The sequence below is a fragment of the Pseudorasbora parva genome, chromosome 3 (genome assembly GCF_024679245.1).
Source record: "Pseudorasbora parva isolate DD20220531a chromosome 3, ASM2467924v1, whole genome shotgun sequence".
NCBI lineage: Eukaryota > Metazoa > Chordata > Actinopteri > Cypriniformes > Gobionidae > Pseudorasbora > Pseudorasbora parva.
In genome coordinates this window covers 33,492,352-33,512,125 of record NC_090174.1, presented here as the reverse complement: position 1 = coordinate 33,512,125, position 19,774 = coordinate 33,492,352, and the positions used below count along the sequence as shown (strand labels likewise).

The window sequence follows — 19,774 nt, the reverse complement described above, 5'->3', positions numbered from 1 at the left end:
AGTCTGATTTTGAGTTCAGTTGTTTAATTTGTCTGAACTTTATCTGCATCTAGGTGAAATGTGTGGCTCTGAAATAAAAAGGTTAACATGGGGGAGTCTGGGATGCCTCAACAGCTGGATCACGCATATGTGCACACCTTTTTTGACATGGGGAAACAAATAACCTTCTGATCTATAATATCCCAGGGTGCTTTGTGGAGCCCGCGTCAGAGTTGAGCTGTCTACTGGTATGTCCCGAAAGTCCCGTTATGGCCGTCCCAGCCGCAGGCAATTTGACCCCAATGACCGCTGTTACCAGTGTGGGGAGAGTGGTCATTATGCCTATGACTGTTATCGTTTCAGCAAGAGGCGAAGCCGACGCAGCAGGTACATGATTAAACCATTTATTTATATTGCCTGCCTTGCTACTTGTCCCGGTTTTGTTAATATACTTTAATTTTGTTTTTTTGCTTTTGTTTTAAAAAAAATCTTAGGTCAACATCTCGTTCTCGGTCCAGATCTCGTGGCCGGCGCTATCGCTCTCGGAGCCGTAGCAATGAAAGGCAAGCTCTCGCACTGCTTCAGTTGTGTCTGAAAAGTATTATAGTCAATATGCATCAGTCTTATTTAATTTCTTCCCACCTCAGGAAGTACCGTTCACCTTCATACTCGAAACGCAGAAGCAGGTAAGCTTTGGTTGACAAATCTGTTGACAGTTCTTTTTCTACCAAATATAATTGCAACAAGCCTCCTTAACACATTGATTTACCCAATCACTGTTGCAGAAGCAATCTTTCTATGGGACTTTGATTTCTCAAATTTGTTGTTGAACTGTAGTGTGGTCAAAAGTACCACCTTAAAGGGATCCCATGGTGTTGAGACTTGTATGGCTTAATATAACATAAATGATGTCTCTTACTGAATTATGTGGTAGAAAACCCATGAAAGATCTACGTTATTTAAAAAAATCGATTTTATATTTGGACCATGGGCGGCGCCATTTTGTTTGCGTTCTAGGTTGATGACGTAGAGTGGTTGAACTCCTCAATCAGCTGGCGTTACCCTTTGCTATTTTTACCACAACGCAACTCGAAAATTGTTTCAGGCAACACCAGGGGATCCCTTTAAAGGGGGGGGGGTGAAATGCTGTTTCATGCATACTGAGCTTTTTACACTGTTAAAGACTTGGATTCCCATCCTAAACATAGACAAAGTTTCAAAAACTAATGTTGGACGTTTGATGGAGTATTTCTGTGTTAAAAATACTCCTTCCGGTTTCTCACAAGTTTCGGAGAGTTTTTTTCAAGTATGGCAGGACTTGACGTTAATTAGAGCGGAAGGTCCTTTTATGGGCCGTATGGGCTCTTCTCCCGGTAGGGTGCGCGCTCGCGTGACTAGAGCGAGAGAGGAAATTCACGCTCATAAACACACTCAGGTGCAGATCCAGTCATCCGTGAACACGTCTGACGCGCCCTATGGTTGCACCGCGCTCCACTTTATTCCTATGGTTGACGTCGAGCGACTTCAATGCTTCAGCACAGCATTCCGGGAAGGCAGCGCTGCATTTGAACCGATTTGAACGCAGAAAGGACCGGAAGCTTCACAACATCGATTTAGTCGCGTCGCAAAGTGGATCTCCACCGTTCACTGCTGTCAGGTCTTTACCAAATCATACCAAAGAAGTGTGTTTTTGACGGAGTGGTCCCAGCGATAAAGGTTCGGTCCTGCTTTGGAAGCAGCCGGTGAGTAAAAGTGCTTCAAATGTCTATGCTGTTGTCGCGTGAGTAAACGACATGATCTCGTGCTTCGTCATTTAAATGCGCTAACGGACTCCATTGTTGTATAACCAATGAGATCATCTATGTATAACGTTACACTAGTCTGACGTACAAAACCGTTTTGCTTGCTAGCGCTAACGGACTCCATTGTTGTTTTACCAATTTGATCATCTATGTATAATGTTACACTAGTCTGACGTACAAAACCTTAGCAGTAGCAAGCAAAACAGTTTTGTCCCATACAATAGTCCATAAACCGAATAATGTCCTCATAAACTGCGAGTAAAGACACAAAAATGTTGACAGGCCACTAAATACAGTCCATACCACAGAGACGGACGTCCTGCTGTTGCTGTTTCTCCTGTTCAATTTATTTCAGCCTTCGGATCTGATTATGGACTATATATGTATTAGCTGAGATCGATAGCGATGGGCTTCTCCACGCTTGAGGACGTCACCGCTTTGCGCTCGTCATTCTTTAGCTCCGCCCACACGATATGCCTCCAGCCGCTCGTTTTTTTTCCGGAAAGACTCGGTACAGCCCATATTTCTTTTATAAATATAATAAAACTAAAGACTTTTCGGAGATATGAAGGATGCAATACTACTCTATAGGTACTCAAGATTGACATGAGATTGACTGAAACTGAGTGTTTCACCCCCCCTTTAACTACCAAGTTACTGAAATGTTAAAAATGTGACCCTTTGAGCAGAATAAATACATCTGATTGGCCATTGTGGTCACGTGCTCAATGGATTTGTCTGTGATTGGCTAATATGATCAATGCACAAACAAGCCGGTGTCTATCAGCGGTTGCTTGCTTTCAAATGCTCCCATGTGTATCTTTGCAAACACTCTGTGAAGAGTCATTGATGTATATTTACAAGTTCTTGAATCGCTGATCATTGTAGCCAATCATAGCCCTATTTGATGAACATATGAGCACAATAGGCAATCAGAGGCATTTATTATTCAGCTCAACAGTGCTCGTCACAATTGTAAAAATTTCAGTATTGAAGTATTTACTTTTGACCACTCTAGAACTGGGTTTTTGCTTTTTTTTTTTTTTTTTTTTTAAACTTCACCTCTGTATTTAAGGTCAGGCTCCCCGGCCCGCTCCAGATCCAGAACCCCTGTGCGGCGCTCGCGTTCACCTGTACGCAGGTCAAAAAGCCCTGTCCGTAGGTCCAGATCCAGAACGCCTGTCCGTAGAGACAGGTACTGCATGCACAACTTTTTCATGCTAATGTTACTTCAGCTTCACATGTATAAAATATGTACTACTAGTGTTATACATGCCATCTCAGTTTAAATCTTTTGTTTCTTTTAAAGTCGCTCACGCTCCCGTTCTGGTTCCAGACAGAGGGAACGCAGTGTGTCCAGATCTCGCTCTCGATCTCGTTCAGTCAGTCACAAGAAAGACGGGTAAATGCAAATTGCACATTTCAGTTGTCTTTCAAGGTAAAAAATGTGTGGATGCTGACACTGTGTTTTTAGTCATTCCAGGTCTGCCAGCCCAAGGAGAAGTCCCACACCGGATGCTGACTGATCTGAATACTGATGCTTCACCCCTATTCCCCACCTTTGCCTCAGGGCTAAAATACATTTTATCTTCCCCATGATTTCAATACTGGTTCTACTGTAGCTTCAAAGCTTTTTTTTCTTCTCCCTCCCCACAATTCAGTGACAATGCTCCTCCACCTTGTAAAAATGTCACTATCATCTCAAGCAGCTAAATTTTTTTCCCTTCCCTGTTTCATAATCCCCTTTACTTCTAAACTTTTTTTTAAGAGCTCCATTGTTTTAATTTCAGTGGTGAGCCAGTGTCCTGTGGTCTGTGATTTGTGGGTAAGGTGGTGAATGAGCTATGTTGTGATTTAGTCAGTGTATTATATGAATTGAAGAGTACGCTGTGATTTGTTTGTTGTAGAAGGGTTTTTTTTGCATTGAAAATGGCAACAATCTTTTTAATAAAGTAAAGCTTTACAAACCTAATTGTTTCAGTGCATCGTTTTTGCCGATTGAGATTTCTTTATTCATCTTTAATCTTCAAGGGATTGGTGGTATACGGTTTAAAATGAAACATGGCACAGTTAACCATATCAGTTTGTAACTTTGTATTTTTTGTCTTGTTTGTAAGTTGCCGGTTTAACATGGTTTACTTGCCTTCAGTAATGAGTTTGAGGTCTTTAGCCTAGTATTCCTTTTTGCTGTAGGGTCAAAATGTATTATTGCTATCATTATATTTTTTTTTTGATTTTTGTTTTTGAAATTGGGTCTTTACTATGTTGAGGAAAAATACATAGAATGATAATCTAGGCAAACTGAAGTTTTTTTTTCAACTGAAACATGGAAAATTTCTACAAATGTTTGTATTTTGAAGTTAAAAGTTCTTAAGAATGATGAATTGGCTGCCTCAACCATTTTTTTTTATAACCACCAGTGTGTGTTATCAGTCATTACACAGTCTTTTTTTTTTTTTTTACTACTATATTATTTTGCCACAGTAAAGCGGCCAGCCTTGAGTCTGTATACAGAAGAGCTGGCTGTCTGCTGCAGTCACAACAACCTGGAGCTGAACACACACGATAGTGAATCCAGCACTCCCCACTCTTGCCATCATGACCCACTGTAGCATTTAAATTCCTTGGTACAATCTCCAAGGACCTGCAGTGCGACACTCCCAATAGAGTCCATTGTGAAAAAGGCCTGGCAGAGGTTGTACTTGGCCAAATATAGAACTTCAGTCTGTCAGCAGCTGCTTAGCCAGTTGTATTCATCTGTTATTAAGTCTGTTCTATGCACTTCTATAGTTTTGGTTTTGTTCCGCTACCAAATTAAACATTAGAAGATTACAACAGACAGTATGGAGTCTGGACTGCTGAAAGGATTGTTGGTACTCCAGCAGGGGGCAGGTAAAATCATCAGACTTCACTCACCCTGGCCACAACATTGGAACATGGTCATCTGTTATTGTCTGAGAGTTTTATGAATACTTGCAATACCCTGTCCTGTTTATATAATTAAACTGTTATAAAGGCTATTTTAGGTGGTTTAATGTGTCTGATGAAAGCTTCCCTATCACATGAGTCATGTTCTAAACCATCTTTATGTTTGGAAGGTTTTCCTTTTAAAGTAAAGATGGCAGTAATACATTAAATTGTCAACTCTCTCAATCAAGAAACTTAAATAATCCAAAGGGGAAATTGGGGAGTGTTCTATAATACATTCAGTGGAGGAAAACATGGCTACTACCATATAAATATTGCATACCCAATAAAATGAGAGAAGTGGATTTTAAAATTCTGCATAATATTGTAATGCACTTTTGTCCAAATACTGTGATATAGCTTGATATATGTGCCATCTGTAAAAATACATTTTTAAATTTTTTTTTTCTTCTCTCTTGTAATGTATCTTCAATTTTCTGGAATGATTTGAGCTCTTATGTTTTTCTAAAGTTAACATGAATGGTAATCTGTGCATTAAGGATGTTATTTGCCTTTTTGAAAACCTAAACTTCAATAAAAAATATTTATTAAATACTGTTAACTTCCTTATCTTTGTGGTTCAGTTTTATTTTCACAAACAAAGGTTTCTTAATAAAATAACGACTTTTAAATATTTCTTATGTTTATTAGTGCATAATATGTAATCAAATAATCACTAAGAAAAAATAATAATAGAAAATGTACTTCCTTTTTTTTAAGAAATATGAGATATTTCGTTTAACATGATTAATATCTGGTTGCTGTTGGTTTTGTTTTTTTTTCGTTCCATTTTTGTTCTAATTGTGCAAAATGATTTAAATTTTTAAATACGTAGTAGCCTACATTGTTGGAAATGTTATAGATTGCTAAGAGATTCGTGTTTGCACTATTGTAATGTTTTTTTCTTTAATAAAAAAACTAAACATATTTGAACTAAACAAAACTAAACATAGGCTATCCTGTCGGCGCTGGGCAGACCACCTAGGCACAGAAACAGCTTCTTCCCCCCCATCTCTCCTGAACGCATTGCAATATCGTGTTAATTCACCTTTTTTATTAGCCATAACACTGTCTTTTTACATCTTTATTCTTTAATTGTATTGTGTCGTCTTGTTGTATTTATTTGTGTGCACTGGATGCTTTATTTAACGATAAAAGCGTTGTGTGTCCAAGCACACGTAGCAATTGATTTTGATAATTTGAATTTCCCCAAAATCCTTTTCCTCTCGCGTTTCCCCTCCTCCTGTGAGTTGCCGTAGCTCCGGCAGTTGTGCGTTCCATTTTATAACATTTCATTTGAGACAACATGGCTGCTGCGGCAGGCCATTATTACGGCGACGGAGGCAGAGCAACAAAAAGACAGAAAACAGATAGCGACGGAATGGCTACGGTACTTTAATTTAATTCATATTATCGCATTTTTATGCTTGTGGTAACGTTACTAATGTAAGATATATATCGAAACATATTTTCTCCGTTTAATACGTGAAGCAATAAGGTTAGCTTGTTGCTAACGCTCCAGTTAGTCTGTTCAGTTATAAGAAATAGTGATTGTGGAGGTTATAATGTTAAGTAACTTATTTCCTATGATATGATATACACAATCTACCGTAATACATCTAACGTTAATTAGTCTCTATGGCTCGGCTGGGTGTGTATTCCTCAATACTCATTCATTGTTCTGTTCAGTCGGACCAGCCTCTGATGTAAATAATGTACACGGCTTGTTAGCAGACCTGTATTCATAGATGAATGGAAAATATCGCAAAGTCCTCGATAGAACTTAACGTTAGACTTTTTCGGTTTTCGTGCGAAACACCCTGGCTAGGTTAGTCTCATCACGTTTAGTCATAAAGTGATGTGATTCAATTTAAATAGTTTAACATTTAAACCTCTTATTTAATAGACTTATTGCACTCATTTTTACGGCTATTGCAGTAAGGCAAAATAATTAATATTTTATATATTTACTTTTAAGCACTTACAGGGAATTTAGCTGTATACTGTTGTTTGATTGAACCTTTTGCTCTTTCCTTTGTATGTGCAGGAGGGTTACAATGACCCGCACAAGACCTTGCCCTCGCTTGTCGTGCATGTAAGGGGGCTTATTGACGGCATTACCGAGGCTGACCTGGTGGAGGCGCTACAGGAGTTTGGCACTATAAGGTAAAGTTCATGTTGGACAAGAATCGTCTCTGTCCCAAATAGTATCATCAGCCCTTATGGTTCATTCGAGTGATATATATATATATATTATACAGTCATATAATTTTTTTATTTTATATTTAGTCAGATTTCAAACTTAGCAAACTTACAAGGATGACTAAATCATTTTAAGTCATCCTTGTAAGTTTGCTAAGTTTAAAATCTGACTAAATAAAAAATGAAACTTATTTAACCAATAATACACGTAAAATAAGTGTTTCTAATCACATGATGGTTTTTTTAATCTACTAGTCATTTATTAACATTTTTCCCCATTTGCAGAATTGTTTGAGAAATTCACAGTTATTGTGTGTGTGTGCGCGCGTACATATGTATGTCTGTTTTTCAGTTATGTTGTGTTGATGCCAAAGAAGCGTCAGGCACTGGTGGAGTTTGAGGATATGAGCGGCTCCAGTAATGCAGTGACTTATGCTAACAATAATCAAATCTACATTGCTGGCCGGCCATCTTACATCAATTATTCTACTAGTCAGAAAATCTCTCGGCCCAGCGACTCTGACGATACACGGAGCGTCAACAATGTACTGCTCCTCACCATCATGAATCCCATCTACCCCATTACTACTGTAAGTTTTTTCGATATTGATCATGGTCATATTATTTTGGTGTTTAGGGATGCACCGATCCACATTTTTTCACTTCCGATCTGATCCCGATACCTGAATTTGGATATCGGCCGATACTATTCCGATACCAGAGCTGTGTTTGCTTTAATATTATTATTATTATTATCATTGTTGATTTTATATGATTCTAAAATAAACTCCTCTCAATTGGCAAGTATGATATTTATGTGTTAGGGATGAAATGGTATGGAAATTTCACATCACGATTATAGTGACCCAAATTATCACGGTTATCGAATATTATCACGGTTTTGTTCAAATAAGATGAAAGTGTTCAAAAAGAACAGATGCACAAACTTAAAACATTTCAACAAGTTTTATATTTGAAAATCAAACAACAAATAAATCAAACCGCTCTAAGCACTTTTTAAGCTAGATTCTGTTGGATTTCCTTCCTTATAAATCGCTGTTGTCAATGGCAATGCATAATGCATAAATCTCTATTATATCTCTAATATACTGTATAATCTCTAATATTATCTCTGTAAATATATTCTCAAGCAATATTCTCATCAGTGTTCTATCAGCTATGACACATTTAAATCTAGCATAGTTTGTGTATGAGCCTATCCCATACAATATCCTTGTGAAATAAAGCATATATTTGTTTATTATGTTTATATATGTTTATTTTATTAAATATCAAAAATCCAAAAGGTGTGCATCATACCTGACACCTAGATAAACACTTAACAGTCAGTTTTATGACTAAGTCATTCTCTTCAAATACTATTGAAGTTAGAAACGTATACCAATGTTTTACGTAACTTTAGAGACGGTCCCTAAATTCGCGAACGTCAAGAAGACTTTATGCCAGTCATATCAGATGCGCTAGTTCTGCTGTGTTTGTTTGAAAGTAGTACATCGCACAATCTTCTCTGCTTTTAGTGTAGATTTCAGTGAGAGAGCTGTGTGCGCTCTGATCAAAACTTCGGCTAATCTGAACGCCTCTGATTATTATATTCATAAACTCAATAGAAACACGTGTGATGCACAACGCGATTATAACAAATGGATTTCGAGAAGACCTTAATAAGTTCAAAGTGGCTAGTGTGAGTGTTACACGCGCCACAGCCGACACCCAGCCGCAGATGGCGATTGTTATTGTCATTTAACCTAGTCTTGTCTGAACTTATCTGCTTTTTTGAATGTTTGATTGCGTTCGGTGTGTATGACGCGAGGGAGCTTCCACCTCTCTGAATTACGGTTTTGCAAACATCGTCTTGCTCTGCGGTGTATGGCTAGCCACAATGCTGCTCAATGCTATGGTGCTATCTGGCTGCAAACTGCGGAATGGATTTCCTGAGCAGGGGCTTGTCTCATAACTCTGTGTCCCATTGAGCCACACCTCCGTTCAGGAAATCTATTCCATAGTTTGCAGCCAGCTAGCAGACAAGCAGGCAGGAGTCATTTCAGCAGACAACGTTAAAGCGCAGACATGGCTCATGGATATCGGATTTCTTCGCTGGTTGGATCGGGAAAATCCGATACGTGAATTACGCTGGTATCGGTCCCGATACTGGATCGGATCGGCCCCATCCCTAGTGGTGTTGCTTAGTATACTCTACTGTCTACTACTGCTTCTAAGCTGATTGTCTTTGTTCTTTGGGCATCTGTTTATACATTGTCATTTCTTGTCCTTAGGATGTTCTGTACACCATTTGTAATAACTGCGGACCCGTGCAAAGGATTGTGATCTTCAGGAAAAATGGAGTTCAAGCCATGGTTGAATATCCTTGGAACAAAATTAATCAAAAAACACATTAGTGAAATTTAGGGCATTTTACAAGAACAAAGATTAAACCCTGTGCAATTGTAGTCTAGGCTGCATTATCTAATTTACAATAGAAATATTTTCTTTTACTCTTGGTCACGTTTGACTCAGTCCAGAGTGCTCAAAGAGCCAAAGCCTCTCTCAACGGAGCTGACATCTACTCGGGCTGCTGCACCCTTAAAATTGAGTATGCCAAGGTTAGTACCCCATAAAATTACACCAAACTAGAATGTAGCAAACTGTGCTCTACAGTGCCATCTACAGGCCCGGAGTCAATATGGCAAATTAAGTACCTTTAATTCTTTTATAGGCCAGAGATTCTCAACCAGGGGCCTAAACATGACTTTTTAGATCTGGAAAAGTTATTTAAGTTCATACAATGTTAAAATAGAATAGACATTTTAATAAAGGAGTTTTGCCTAGTTTTAAAATATAATATGGTTAAGAAATTGTTAGTAAAAACCTTATTAATCTTTCAAATTGAGGCAGGCTTCAAATATTCACTTTGTGGAGCCATGGCTTTGAAGTTGAGAATCTATAGTCTATGCACAACATTGGACTCACTGCCATGTTGTGATCACATGACCAGGCAACATTTGCGTTTTTTTTTTTTTTTTATAATGCCAGGGGCAGTTGTGGAAAGAGTACTGAAAAAGCATACTCAAGTAGAAGTACTGTTACTTGTCAAAAAAATGTAGTTCAAGTAGAGTAAAAGTACCTGTCCTAAAGACTACTCAAAGTATGAGTAATACGTAGCCCTTTTAGAAGTACTCACGAGTAGTGAGTATTATGCTATGAATGTTATTCCACCTTATACCCTACAAATTTAAAATGTAGCTTACTCTTTTATAGATGATTTTCAGTTAGAACAAAAACATGAGAGAAACAGTATTTCAATATTTCTTTGATTATTTTTATTTTTTGACTGCTAGCACTAAAAATACAGCCATGTAATGTTTGAGAAAGCAACTAATAATCTGGTAGCATTTTTGACAACCATTCTGTAGTGGTTTTCTTGCGGTTAATTATAAAAGGTTGCAAAGCATTGTACATTAAGAATTTTATTGAGTTCTTTCTTTTTAAGACGCATTTATTGTACTGCTTTAATTTCAATGGATGTTTTCTTTTTAAAAAATGCACTTAAGAAATCATAATCGAATTACACAATTTTCACCACTGATTCAACATACATACAGTCAACATACAGTAATCAGCACTAACCCCCTTTCATAAAGCGCGTGTGCCTCACTCTAGGTTGGTCACTATCATAGTTGATGTATTTGACGAGTCACACATGTGACGCATGGAGATACAGGACTGATTATTCATCTTAGCCAATCACTTTGACAGTGACAGTATGCTGGTATGCTCTGTTAGAAACATCACATAACATTATAAATACGATCTGTAAAAATGTAATGCTATTGCATACAAAAAGCACATTTTACTCACATAAGTGTGTTGCACCATTCCTGTCGTATCCAATATAGAAGGCACAGCATTGTGTTTTAATCTCTGTCTGCAAATCCAGTGTCAAACCTGTGTCTTGTTTACAAATGATTATCTTGATATCTTTGGCGTGTTTTTTGGTCTGTAACGCGATCAGTTTAGCTCCGTGAGTCGGTGGGCGGGGCTACAAAAGCAGTGTACACAGAGGTGGTGTTGCACCCTTCTAATACGTCATTGATTTGAGAGCCTGGTTTTCTGGGCCTGGTGGCTATAAAAGCTTTTCTTTTACTAACAAGGAAGTTTTCAGTTCTGAAACGTACAGGATAGTCTTATATTACCATGACCTTTTTATATATCAAAGGCTCAGGGAATTTGATTTCTCAATTCATCACCCCTTTTACCTTTTATTTTTTATTGTACAGCCAACCCGTCTCAATGTCTTCAAAAACGATCAGGATACATGGGACTACACCAACCCCAATCTCAGTGGCCAAGGTACTGTACAGCTCATGCACTCTTTCTGTGCTGCTCCTTATGTTTTATGGGGATGGGTGTGTGGACAGGCCTCCTCAAGTGATTGCCTTGGGAAGTTACCTCAGTAGTGGATCTTTTCCCAAGTACATCACTTCAGTGATGCTGCTTCATTCCTGTGTTCCTTCTCTTTGGATTATAATACAAAATATTCACACGGTTGTAGTTGCAAATAGACATTCTTACATGGACACGCATTCTTGCACATACAAAAAAGAACATGCGCCTCTTAAAATAAAAATGCACATTCGTTTATTTAAAGGAAAGACATGCACTTGAGAGGGCTTGATTGTTATACTTTTGGCAGAAGCACACATGCTTCTTAGCTCATTGACGTACACTGGTCTGTTGCGCATGTCACCTGTCTCGTGTTAAAGCACAAGTGTTTCTCATATGCAAATCCTGAGAAGCAGGCACTTCTTTCACCTGTACTCACTGAGCATGACACTGCATCAAGCAAATTTTACATGATGGAGATTTGATTTTTGCTTTGCAATAGAGAAACTGGTTTTCAGTCCTGCTCCTTGAGGGCCACTGTCCTGCAGAGTTTAGCACCGAACACAGATAAATGCCTGAATCAGCAAATCAAGGTCTTCAGGATCACTTGAAATTTTCTGGTTGTTTTGGGGCAAGTTGAACCTAAATTTTGCAGGACATTGGCCTTTTTGGAGCAGAATTTCGCTGAGCCAGGCTGTATATAATAGGTTGATTTGTGAACATAAAGATTCACAATGGTCCAGGCAAAATTTAATGGATCATTCATGAACCAACTTTACCCAGATTAAGTTCTTTTACAGTACATTTTTTGCAATCAGAATACATTTCTTTTTGTCTTTTTTTTCTTAAGTCTAAAGCTTGTATGTCTTTCGCCAGAATTTATGTATTTGCTCTTAAGCAAAATGTCTATGTATCAGGTCTCGCAGAGTAAAATTGCCTGGCATTTTTACTCCGGAGATGTGATGCGTTAAACTCCTGTGCTTGAACTAGCTGCTGAACACATTTTACATCCAACAAAACATTTCCATGTACTTACGTTTCTCTGCAAGACACACTCGCAGCACTTCAGCAGGACACATGGAACAGCTAAACGGAACTCATGGCAACTTTAAACACTTCAAAGACGGCAATATCACTCGTATCGAAGTCGCACGGATAAAAAACACCCAAGGTATCCTTCCATTCTCTACAAAGGTGACGGACATCACTCTGAATTAACAACACATTTTAGGGGCATGAGTCTAATCTCTTTGGATAACACATTACAGACTATCACCGAAGACTCTCGCACATCAACACCGACCAAGCGACTGATCGAGCAGCAAACACATGAAGGGAAGTGGTACAGATACACAGAATGAAAGAGAAGAATTACACAGATATTTTCTTCTCGCTCCCTGCCTAATGTCGTCATGTTTCTTGGGTGTTTGGGCTACTTTTGCTCTCGCTTCTATCCTCTTTCCTGAGAACATCATGCGAACATGCCGCACTGACATAACGGTGACAACACCAGTTCAGGATTGCTACAACACAAGTGCCATGGTCAGAGATTTGGGTTGGTCAGAGATCGCCATGACATCATGTCAAGCTGACATTGCCATGACAACATACTATCAGACAAATCGTTTGAGATATATGCAGAGATCGTCATGACAACACAGCAAGTTGACATTACCATCATGACACAAGTCAAGAGTGCTCCAACACAGCGGCCGTGGTCACGTTGCGCGCAGCATGACAAGTTGAGATCGTCACTACTCACTTGGCCAAGAACAGACATTTCTCTATATATTACGAACAGATGACATCGACTTTACACCGTGACACATCCAAAACCGCATGATCACAGGCTACATGCTCTGACATCAACGTGAGATTGTTGCAAAAACACATCCTTTCGCCATCTTGCTTACAGTAGTGAAATGCACCAGACAAGACACTATGGGTGACAATAGCAACAAAACACTGCCGTGACACACGGGAAGGACCGCAGCTGCCCACCGATCACACACAGATCCTCAGCTCTCCCTCCCCAAGCCCTGTCTCTTTGTGGACTGAAGTGCTTTCTCTCTCTCATATCTTCATCCCTCCTCTTCCTCTCTGTGTTAAATCTGTTTTATTCATTGGGCACGGCTGACCGTGTTCTGATCCCTGTGTTACGCCCCCCTGTGTGACGCAGGTGTGGATAAGTCTGACTGCTGATGTGGCGTCTCTTCTAAACTCACCGTCTGCTGTCTGCTATTCACCTTTGGTACTACGGTAAGCACCTATGTGCCTGGAATGCACCAAAAGCACATGCGGTGGACTGGGAGGAATTTCCTAAAGAACTGAATGAAAACAAAATCATCAGGAAAAGAGCGACTGGTAAAGAATATCACACTTCCACCATGGTGCCTGCTGCATTTATTTATTTATTTTTAAATGGGCATATAGCACACTGCTCATTTTAACTGTTCGCCCTGGCTGGATCAGCTAGAACTTTGTTGGTAAGAAATGTTGCGCCGTTTTTGGCATGGAGTGAAGACCTTTGAATAACACTTTCCTTTGGCCTTTTAAGCCTAAATAAAGAATCCTGCCTTTTTCCCCTTCTCCCTGGTGGTCTATATATATATCTCAAAACTATTATTATTTTGGGAAGGCTTGAGTCTGGTTGATGTCGCCTAAGTGACCAATATTTCCATTGTTGTTTTTAGCAGGGAACATTTTCTATGGGAATTAATACTCTTGATAGCCCTGATCAAGTATTTTTAAGTAAATGAAATAAATTCACTCCTTCAGTTTTGTAAATGCATGTTAAGCTTGAGAACAGTTTATCCGTATCTCAGTGTTTGGTGAACGTGATTTCAACAAGTACAACATGTTTCTGGATCTACATTCCAATCAACCAGTCAGATTTTAGGGACAAGTTGAGTTTATCAAGTTTAGGCTTATAACCAGGCTTAGGTGCTTTAACATCACTGTTAAATAATTTCGCTCTGATTTTAGGCATAACGTATGGGTTGGGTTAGGTTTAAGGGTAAAGATAGGGTTAGGACAATATTTTCAGACAGGAATGTTGTTCCATAAACTTGTCTTTGGCAGAATCACGGACCACTGTGTTTTGTTTTTGACCTTGTATGTTTAAATCAGTTTTATAATTCAAAATTCCAGTGATTTGTATGCCAGACTCACCAATCAGTTTAAACCCTGTCCCTTTCTTACAGTTGACTGCAAACTTTCAGATTAGCCTCCATCCTTTCAACAACCAATGGATTATTTTTTTTTAACTATCAGTTTGAAACTATCAGTTTCATTTAGATGCAACAATACAGAAGAAAAGACCCTTCAATTTCATCACGACTTAATATAACCCTAAAAAGACCTACCACCTGGCAGCCTTGTTCATTTGTCTAGTCAACTTGAAATCTCCTTCCTAAATATTTAGGTATTTTATAAGTTTAAGTGAAACAATACATTCTTTGTTGTACTAAAATACCAGTGTCTATAATGTAAGTAAATATCACCATGTATTTTTTTTTAGTAGTCTGCTCTGCTTTTCTGTGACATCTTGTATCATGACATTGATGTAATTTGGGTGTCATTTGAAGACCATTTGTTTTGGTCTTGCAGGCACATATACAACTCTTAATAAATGGCACAGAACTTCAATTAATCAATAAATATTGTGCTTTTTAACCCCTCTTGGTACCTGTGGTTTTACAGTCTGCACCCATTGCACATTTGTTTTACAAAGTATGATTATTTAATCTTGTATTTATTTTATTACTCATTTTAATCAGATTTGTGTGTATACCTGTTTGTGCAGATACCGATGCAGATGGCAATTGGAACAATTCACAAGGTGTGTGTTTGGTTGTGTATGAAAGATTTTCTTGGGTCATGTAAATAGTTTAATTTCTCTTGGATCAACCTGATGTCATTCAAAATCTCCATTATGGCTTACTGTAGTATTGCAGTATTTTTATTTATTTTATTTTTAAAGTAGCATTAATGCCTAACCCTCACTGCATGCCACTCACTGAACTGCACAACCCCTCCTTTTTTGTTTGTGCTCTTGTTCACAGCAGTTGAAATGTTGTATTATTGTTCTGTCAATTTCAGACCCCAATGCTAACCCAAACAAGCGGCAGAGGCAGCCAGCACTGCTAGGGGATCATCCCCCTGAATATGGTCAGTTTGATACACCCATTAATAAATGGCCCAAATCAAGGCACTATCTTTTATTAGTATGTTTCATTATCATTTCTCTCTTTCTCTCTACAGCTGGTCCTCAGGGTGGCTATGGTCACTATGACGAAACCTATGGACCACCTCCTCCTCCCGCTCACTACGAGGGCAGGCGCATGGGGCCCCCTATGGGGCGTGGTCGTGGTGGACCCCGGTATGGTGGGGCACAGTACGGCCATGGACCTCCTCCACCAGACTACAACGCTCATGCTGACTCTCCTGTGGTCATGGTGTATGGTCTTGAGCCCACCAAGATCAATGCAGACAGAGTGTTCAACATGTTCTGTCTCTATGGCAATGTGGAAAGGGTGAGTGGGAGATTGTGGTGCTCATGATCCTCAGATGCAGGTAGAATTTGTAGGGTCAACTGCGCCTTAAATGCTTTCAATCCATTACTTATTTATAATTCTGTCAATCAAACCTTGGGGTGTGTTTACAATTGTAGTTTGTTTGGTCTGGACCAAAAACTGAAATGACTGAAGCAATGTTGTGAAGCTTCTCGTCTTCAAGTTGCTTGATGTCACCCATAGGAATAAAGTTGAGCACGGTGTGGACTATAACGACGACTGGATCTGCACCTTGAGAGCAGTGTTTATGAGCGTGCATTTCCTCTCTCGCTCTAGTCACGTGCGCGCGCACCTTACCAGGAGAAGAGCCCGTACGGCCCATAGAAGGACCTTCCGTTCTATTAACGTCAAGTAAACCCATACTCGAAAAAAACTCTCAGAAACTTGTGAGAAACCGGAAGGAATATTTTTAACACAGAAATACTCCATCAAACGTCCAACATTTAATTTTTGAAACTTTGTCTATGTTTAGGATGGGAATCCAAGTCTTTAACAGTGTAAAAAGCTCAGTATGCATGAAACAGCATTTCACCCCCCCCTTTAAAATGCTGATGAAGTGATTTTGAGCGGCTCTGGAGATGACGGACATGCGTTTGTCCTCATATGAGATGGATGATTTTCATGTGCAGTTCTCTCTCTCACTCTCACTCTCACACTCTCACTCACACACTCACACTCTCACTCACACTCACTACACTAGTCTATATCACCAGATGCGTTCTCAGATACCGATTGTTTTAATGTGAATCGGTACTGTGTAGTACCGACGTAATTCGCTCAGTGTCTTTAAAAGTACAGAGTTTGGTACCCAGCCCTATAGCCTACATATGATGGTATTTCATTTTTGATGAATATTACTTGATGAGTAAATGATGACAGAATTTTAATTTTTGGGTGAACTACGCCTTTAAATGTCATTATCACTTTTGATCAATATCAATTTAGCGTGTCCTTGCTGAATAAATATTAATTTGTATATAAAAATTGATATCTTACTGACGCAATCTTTTAAACTATAATATCCTTGTGTGTTGTTTTAATTTGTGTGTTTGCTCAGGTGAAGTTTATGAAGAGTAAACCAGGTGCTGCGATGGTAGAGATGGGAGACTGCTATGCCGTGGATCGAGCCATTTCACACCTTAACAACAACATGCTGTTTGGACAAAAACTCAATGTCTGGTGTGTACAATAGAAAGTCTTTTTGAGCATGCATATAAATGTACAATACTATAAAGACCAAATGGCAAAATAAGTATCAATTTTATATAATTTTTTATTTAATAACATTTACACTGGATGGTTAGTAAATTAATTAAATTGTTACGTTAGCTACTCTGTTCAAGACAAGTACAAACTAAATCCGCATGCTTAATCTTTCTGTGTTAATTTGTTCTGCAGTGTATCCAAACAGCAGGCCATAATGCCAGGTCAGTCATACCAGCTGGAAGATGGCAGTTGTAGTTTTAAGGATTTCCATGGCAACAGAAACAACCGTTTCACCACTGCTGAGCAGGCAGCCAAGAACCGCATCCAACAGCCCAGCAATGTACTGCACTTCTTTAACAGTCAACCAGACAGCTCTGTCGAAGTTTTCAGTCAGGTCAGAGATATTATCTGTCATTATTCTCAATGATATATCCGTGCATGCATTTCTTTTACATATGCACTTTTAATATTTTAACAAAAACATTAACATGCCCTCCCCTCTCCCTATGACTTCTCTGATGACTTTATTTTTCCAGCCATGTTACATGAATGTAAGCCATAATAGTCATTTGAACAAAGTTGTCTTGGGTTTTAATGGTATGGGTTTGTGGGGACTTATTTTAATGGTCTTTTCTGGATTTTCACCTACAGATTTGTGATGAGTTGGGAATAAAGAGCCCAGCCAGCGTCAAACTGTTCACTGGCAAGAGTGAGTTACTAATTAGTTTAATGTGTTTGTATACAAACAGTAGGGGTGGGACAAAAAAAATCGATTCAGGCCGCGAGACATTATTGATACTCTTGCACTCGGCGCAGTAAAAAAGTCCCGGCTGAAACATTTCAGTTTCATTTTCATTTCATTTTGATTTTTGAAAAAGCACAAAATTTTCTGATTTTTCAGGCGGGACTTTTTACTGCACCGAGTCAAAAGTACTCCCAGAAGCGCTATTCCGCCATACATTATAGTTCTCCTTTTTAATCCGCTTAGAAAAGCTGCATGTTTTTTTTGTCACCATACTTGATCATTCAACTATTTGTGTAACTGTATTTAAATAGGGGAAACGTGGAGGTGTTTGGTCGCTTCTAACTTGATCTCTGTTTGGTACCATAGCCGATTTAGCAAGTCCAGGTCATTTACTAAGCTAAATGCTATCAGATCGTCACCATGCGTCAGAGAGATTAAGTGCACGTACTCAGACGAGAGAGAGGTATGTCAACTCCTCTTCGTTAAGGGAAAAACATAGTTTAATATGAAAAAGCGGTGAAGAAAAAGCGGTGAAGTATCCAGGGACTGCGATCCCTGAACAGTCATGAAGAAACGCGCTAAGAACAAAGTGCTACATTAATAATCAACAGTGTATAAAACTGTTTAACAACAAAGATGATTTGTGTGTCACATTTACTACATTTTATTATTTAATTATAATTATCATCATAAATAATAAACTCATTGAATGTAATTATATTTTTTACAGTTTTTATTGTATTGGTACCGACTACTGGGATTTTTTTAATACTACTAGTATTAAATTGCTACTTCTAGTAACATAAATTTGAGATGTTGCTGATATGATTATTCATAGCAGCAACATAGTAGTAATGGTAGAATGATGACCTTTCTTTACTATAAATCATTTAGTCACACAACTGCATTTTTGTAACAACACAAATAAGCATTTTTCACGTTTATGGCTGTTTGATAGCTGTATATGTACTCTATTGTTGCTATTTAAAAAAAAAAATAGATGACCCGTTAATAAATTAAATACATGATCATATGAATTTTTGGTGAATTTATTTTTATTTACCGAATGATTTCGTAATATATTGTGGATGATTTTCTTGCAATATATTTTCTGTCACAGAATTGCTGGTATGGTTATTGTGGGCAAAATATCGTGATAGTATCGTATCATGAGTTATCCTGTGATTCCCACCCCCTAATAAATGGTCAATTTGGGTTTGAATTGTTGTAAAGTGTGTGTATAGGTGATGTATGTTTGGTTCTATGTAAATACACTGGTTTGTGTGTGCTCTTGTATTGGTGGAACCACAGGCGAGAGAAGTTCATCTGGTCTGTTGGAGTGGGAGTCGGTAAACGATGCTATGGAGGCTCTTGCCTTGATGAACCACTACCAGATGAAGAACCCTAGTAAGTACTCATCTCACATTGACATCCAGCCAGCACACTTTAACGCTACTGCACTATGAATGTACTATGGTCATGGCAGCGACACATTTTTGTGCTGTTGCGAGTTATTTTTTTTAGCTGTTTTGCTCTAACAGTAAATCACAGTGTTCCTTAAATCTCATCTTTCTCTCTTTCCTCAGGTGGGCCTTACCCATATACTCTTAAACTGTGTTTCTCAACTGCTCAACATGCCAACTGAAACCCATAATGACCACTAATGTGACCTTTTGATCCCAGCACCATAGCATGTCTTAATTCTTGACCTGGAGGAAAAGAAATAGGACTGTTATTTCCAGAATAAGACTGGACTCAATGTTTTGTATTGTTTCACTTTTAATTATTTTTTTTAAAATTGTTATTAATTACATTTTTTTTGACCAGTCTTGTATAACAGTACATTTATGTGAAAATGTATTAAATTAGTAAAGACCTCATTTTGAACAGTTTGCCTT

At 38.5% G+C, this 19,774-nt stretch overlaps 2 protein-coding genes across 4 annotated transcripts in view; both read left to right on the top strand.

The window, feature by feature from the left end:
- srsf7a (serine and arginine rich splicing factor 7a) overlaps positions 1-3,753 on the top strand; it is a 52,910-nt gene extending 49,157 nt beyond the window's left edge. For both annotated transcript variants that reach the window (XM_067438546.1, XM_067438545.1), the window contains exons 4-9: positions 187-366; positions 474-542; positions 627-665; positions 2,857-2,976; positions 3,091-3,183; positions 3,256-3,753. In XM_067438546.1, coding sequence (XP_067294647.1) covers positions 187-366; positions 474-542; positions 627-665; positions 2,857-2,976; positions 3,091-3,183; positions 3,256-3,307 — 553 coding nt within the window. In that variant the 3' untranslated portion in view covers positions 3,308-3,753. The remainder of the gene's footprint in view (positions 1-186; positions 367-473; positions 543-626; positions 666-2,856; positions 2,977-3,090; positions 3,184-3,255) is intronic.
- A 2,228-nt stretch (positions 3,754-5,981) lies between these two features.
- Positions 5,982-19,768, top strand: hnrnpl (heterogeneous nuclear ribonucleoprotein L). Of its 2 annotated transcripts, none has more exons than XM_067438538.1 (14): positions 5,982-6,138; positions 6,796-6,914; positions 7,303-7,540; positions 9,245-9,330; positions 9,475-9,571; positions 11,246-11,318; positions 15,157-15,192; positions 15,453-15,521; positions 15,615-15,886; positions 16,983-17,104; positions 17,324-17,525; positions 17,783-17,840; positions 19,188-19,283; positions 19,463-19,768. In XM_067438538.1, the coding sequence occupies exons 1-14, from the start codon at positions 6,055-6,057 to the stop codon at positions 19,519-19,521; spliced, it is 1,611 nt and encodes a 536-aa protein (XP_067294639.1). In that variant the 5' UTR covers positions 5,982-6,054; the 3' UTR covers positions 19,522-19,768. The 2 variants fall into 2 exon arrangements, with proteins under 2 accessions (XP_067294639.1, XP_067294638.1); XM_067438537.1 differs by having other exon boundaries at positions 17,783-17,843; positions 19,179-19,283.
- Positions 19,769-19,774: the final 6 nt, after the last annotated feature.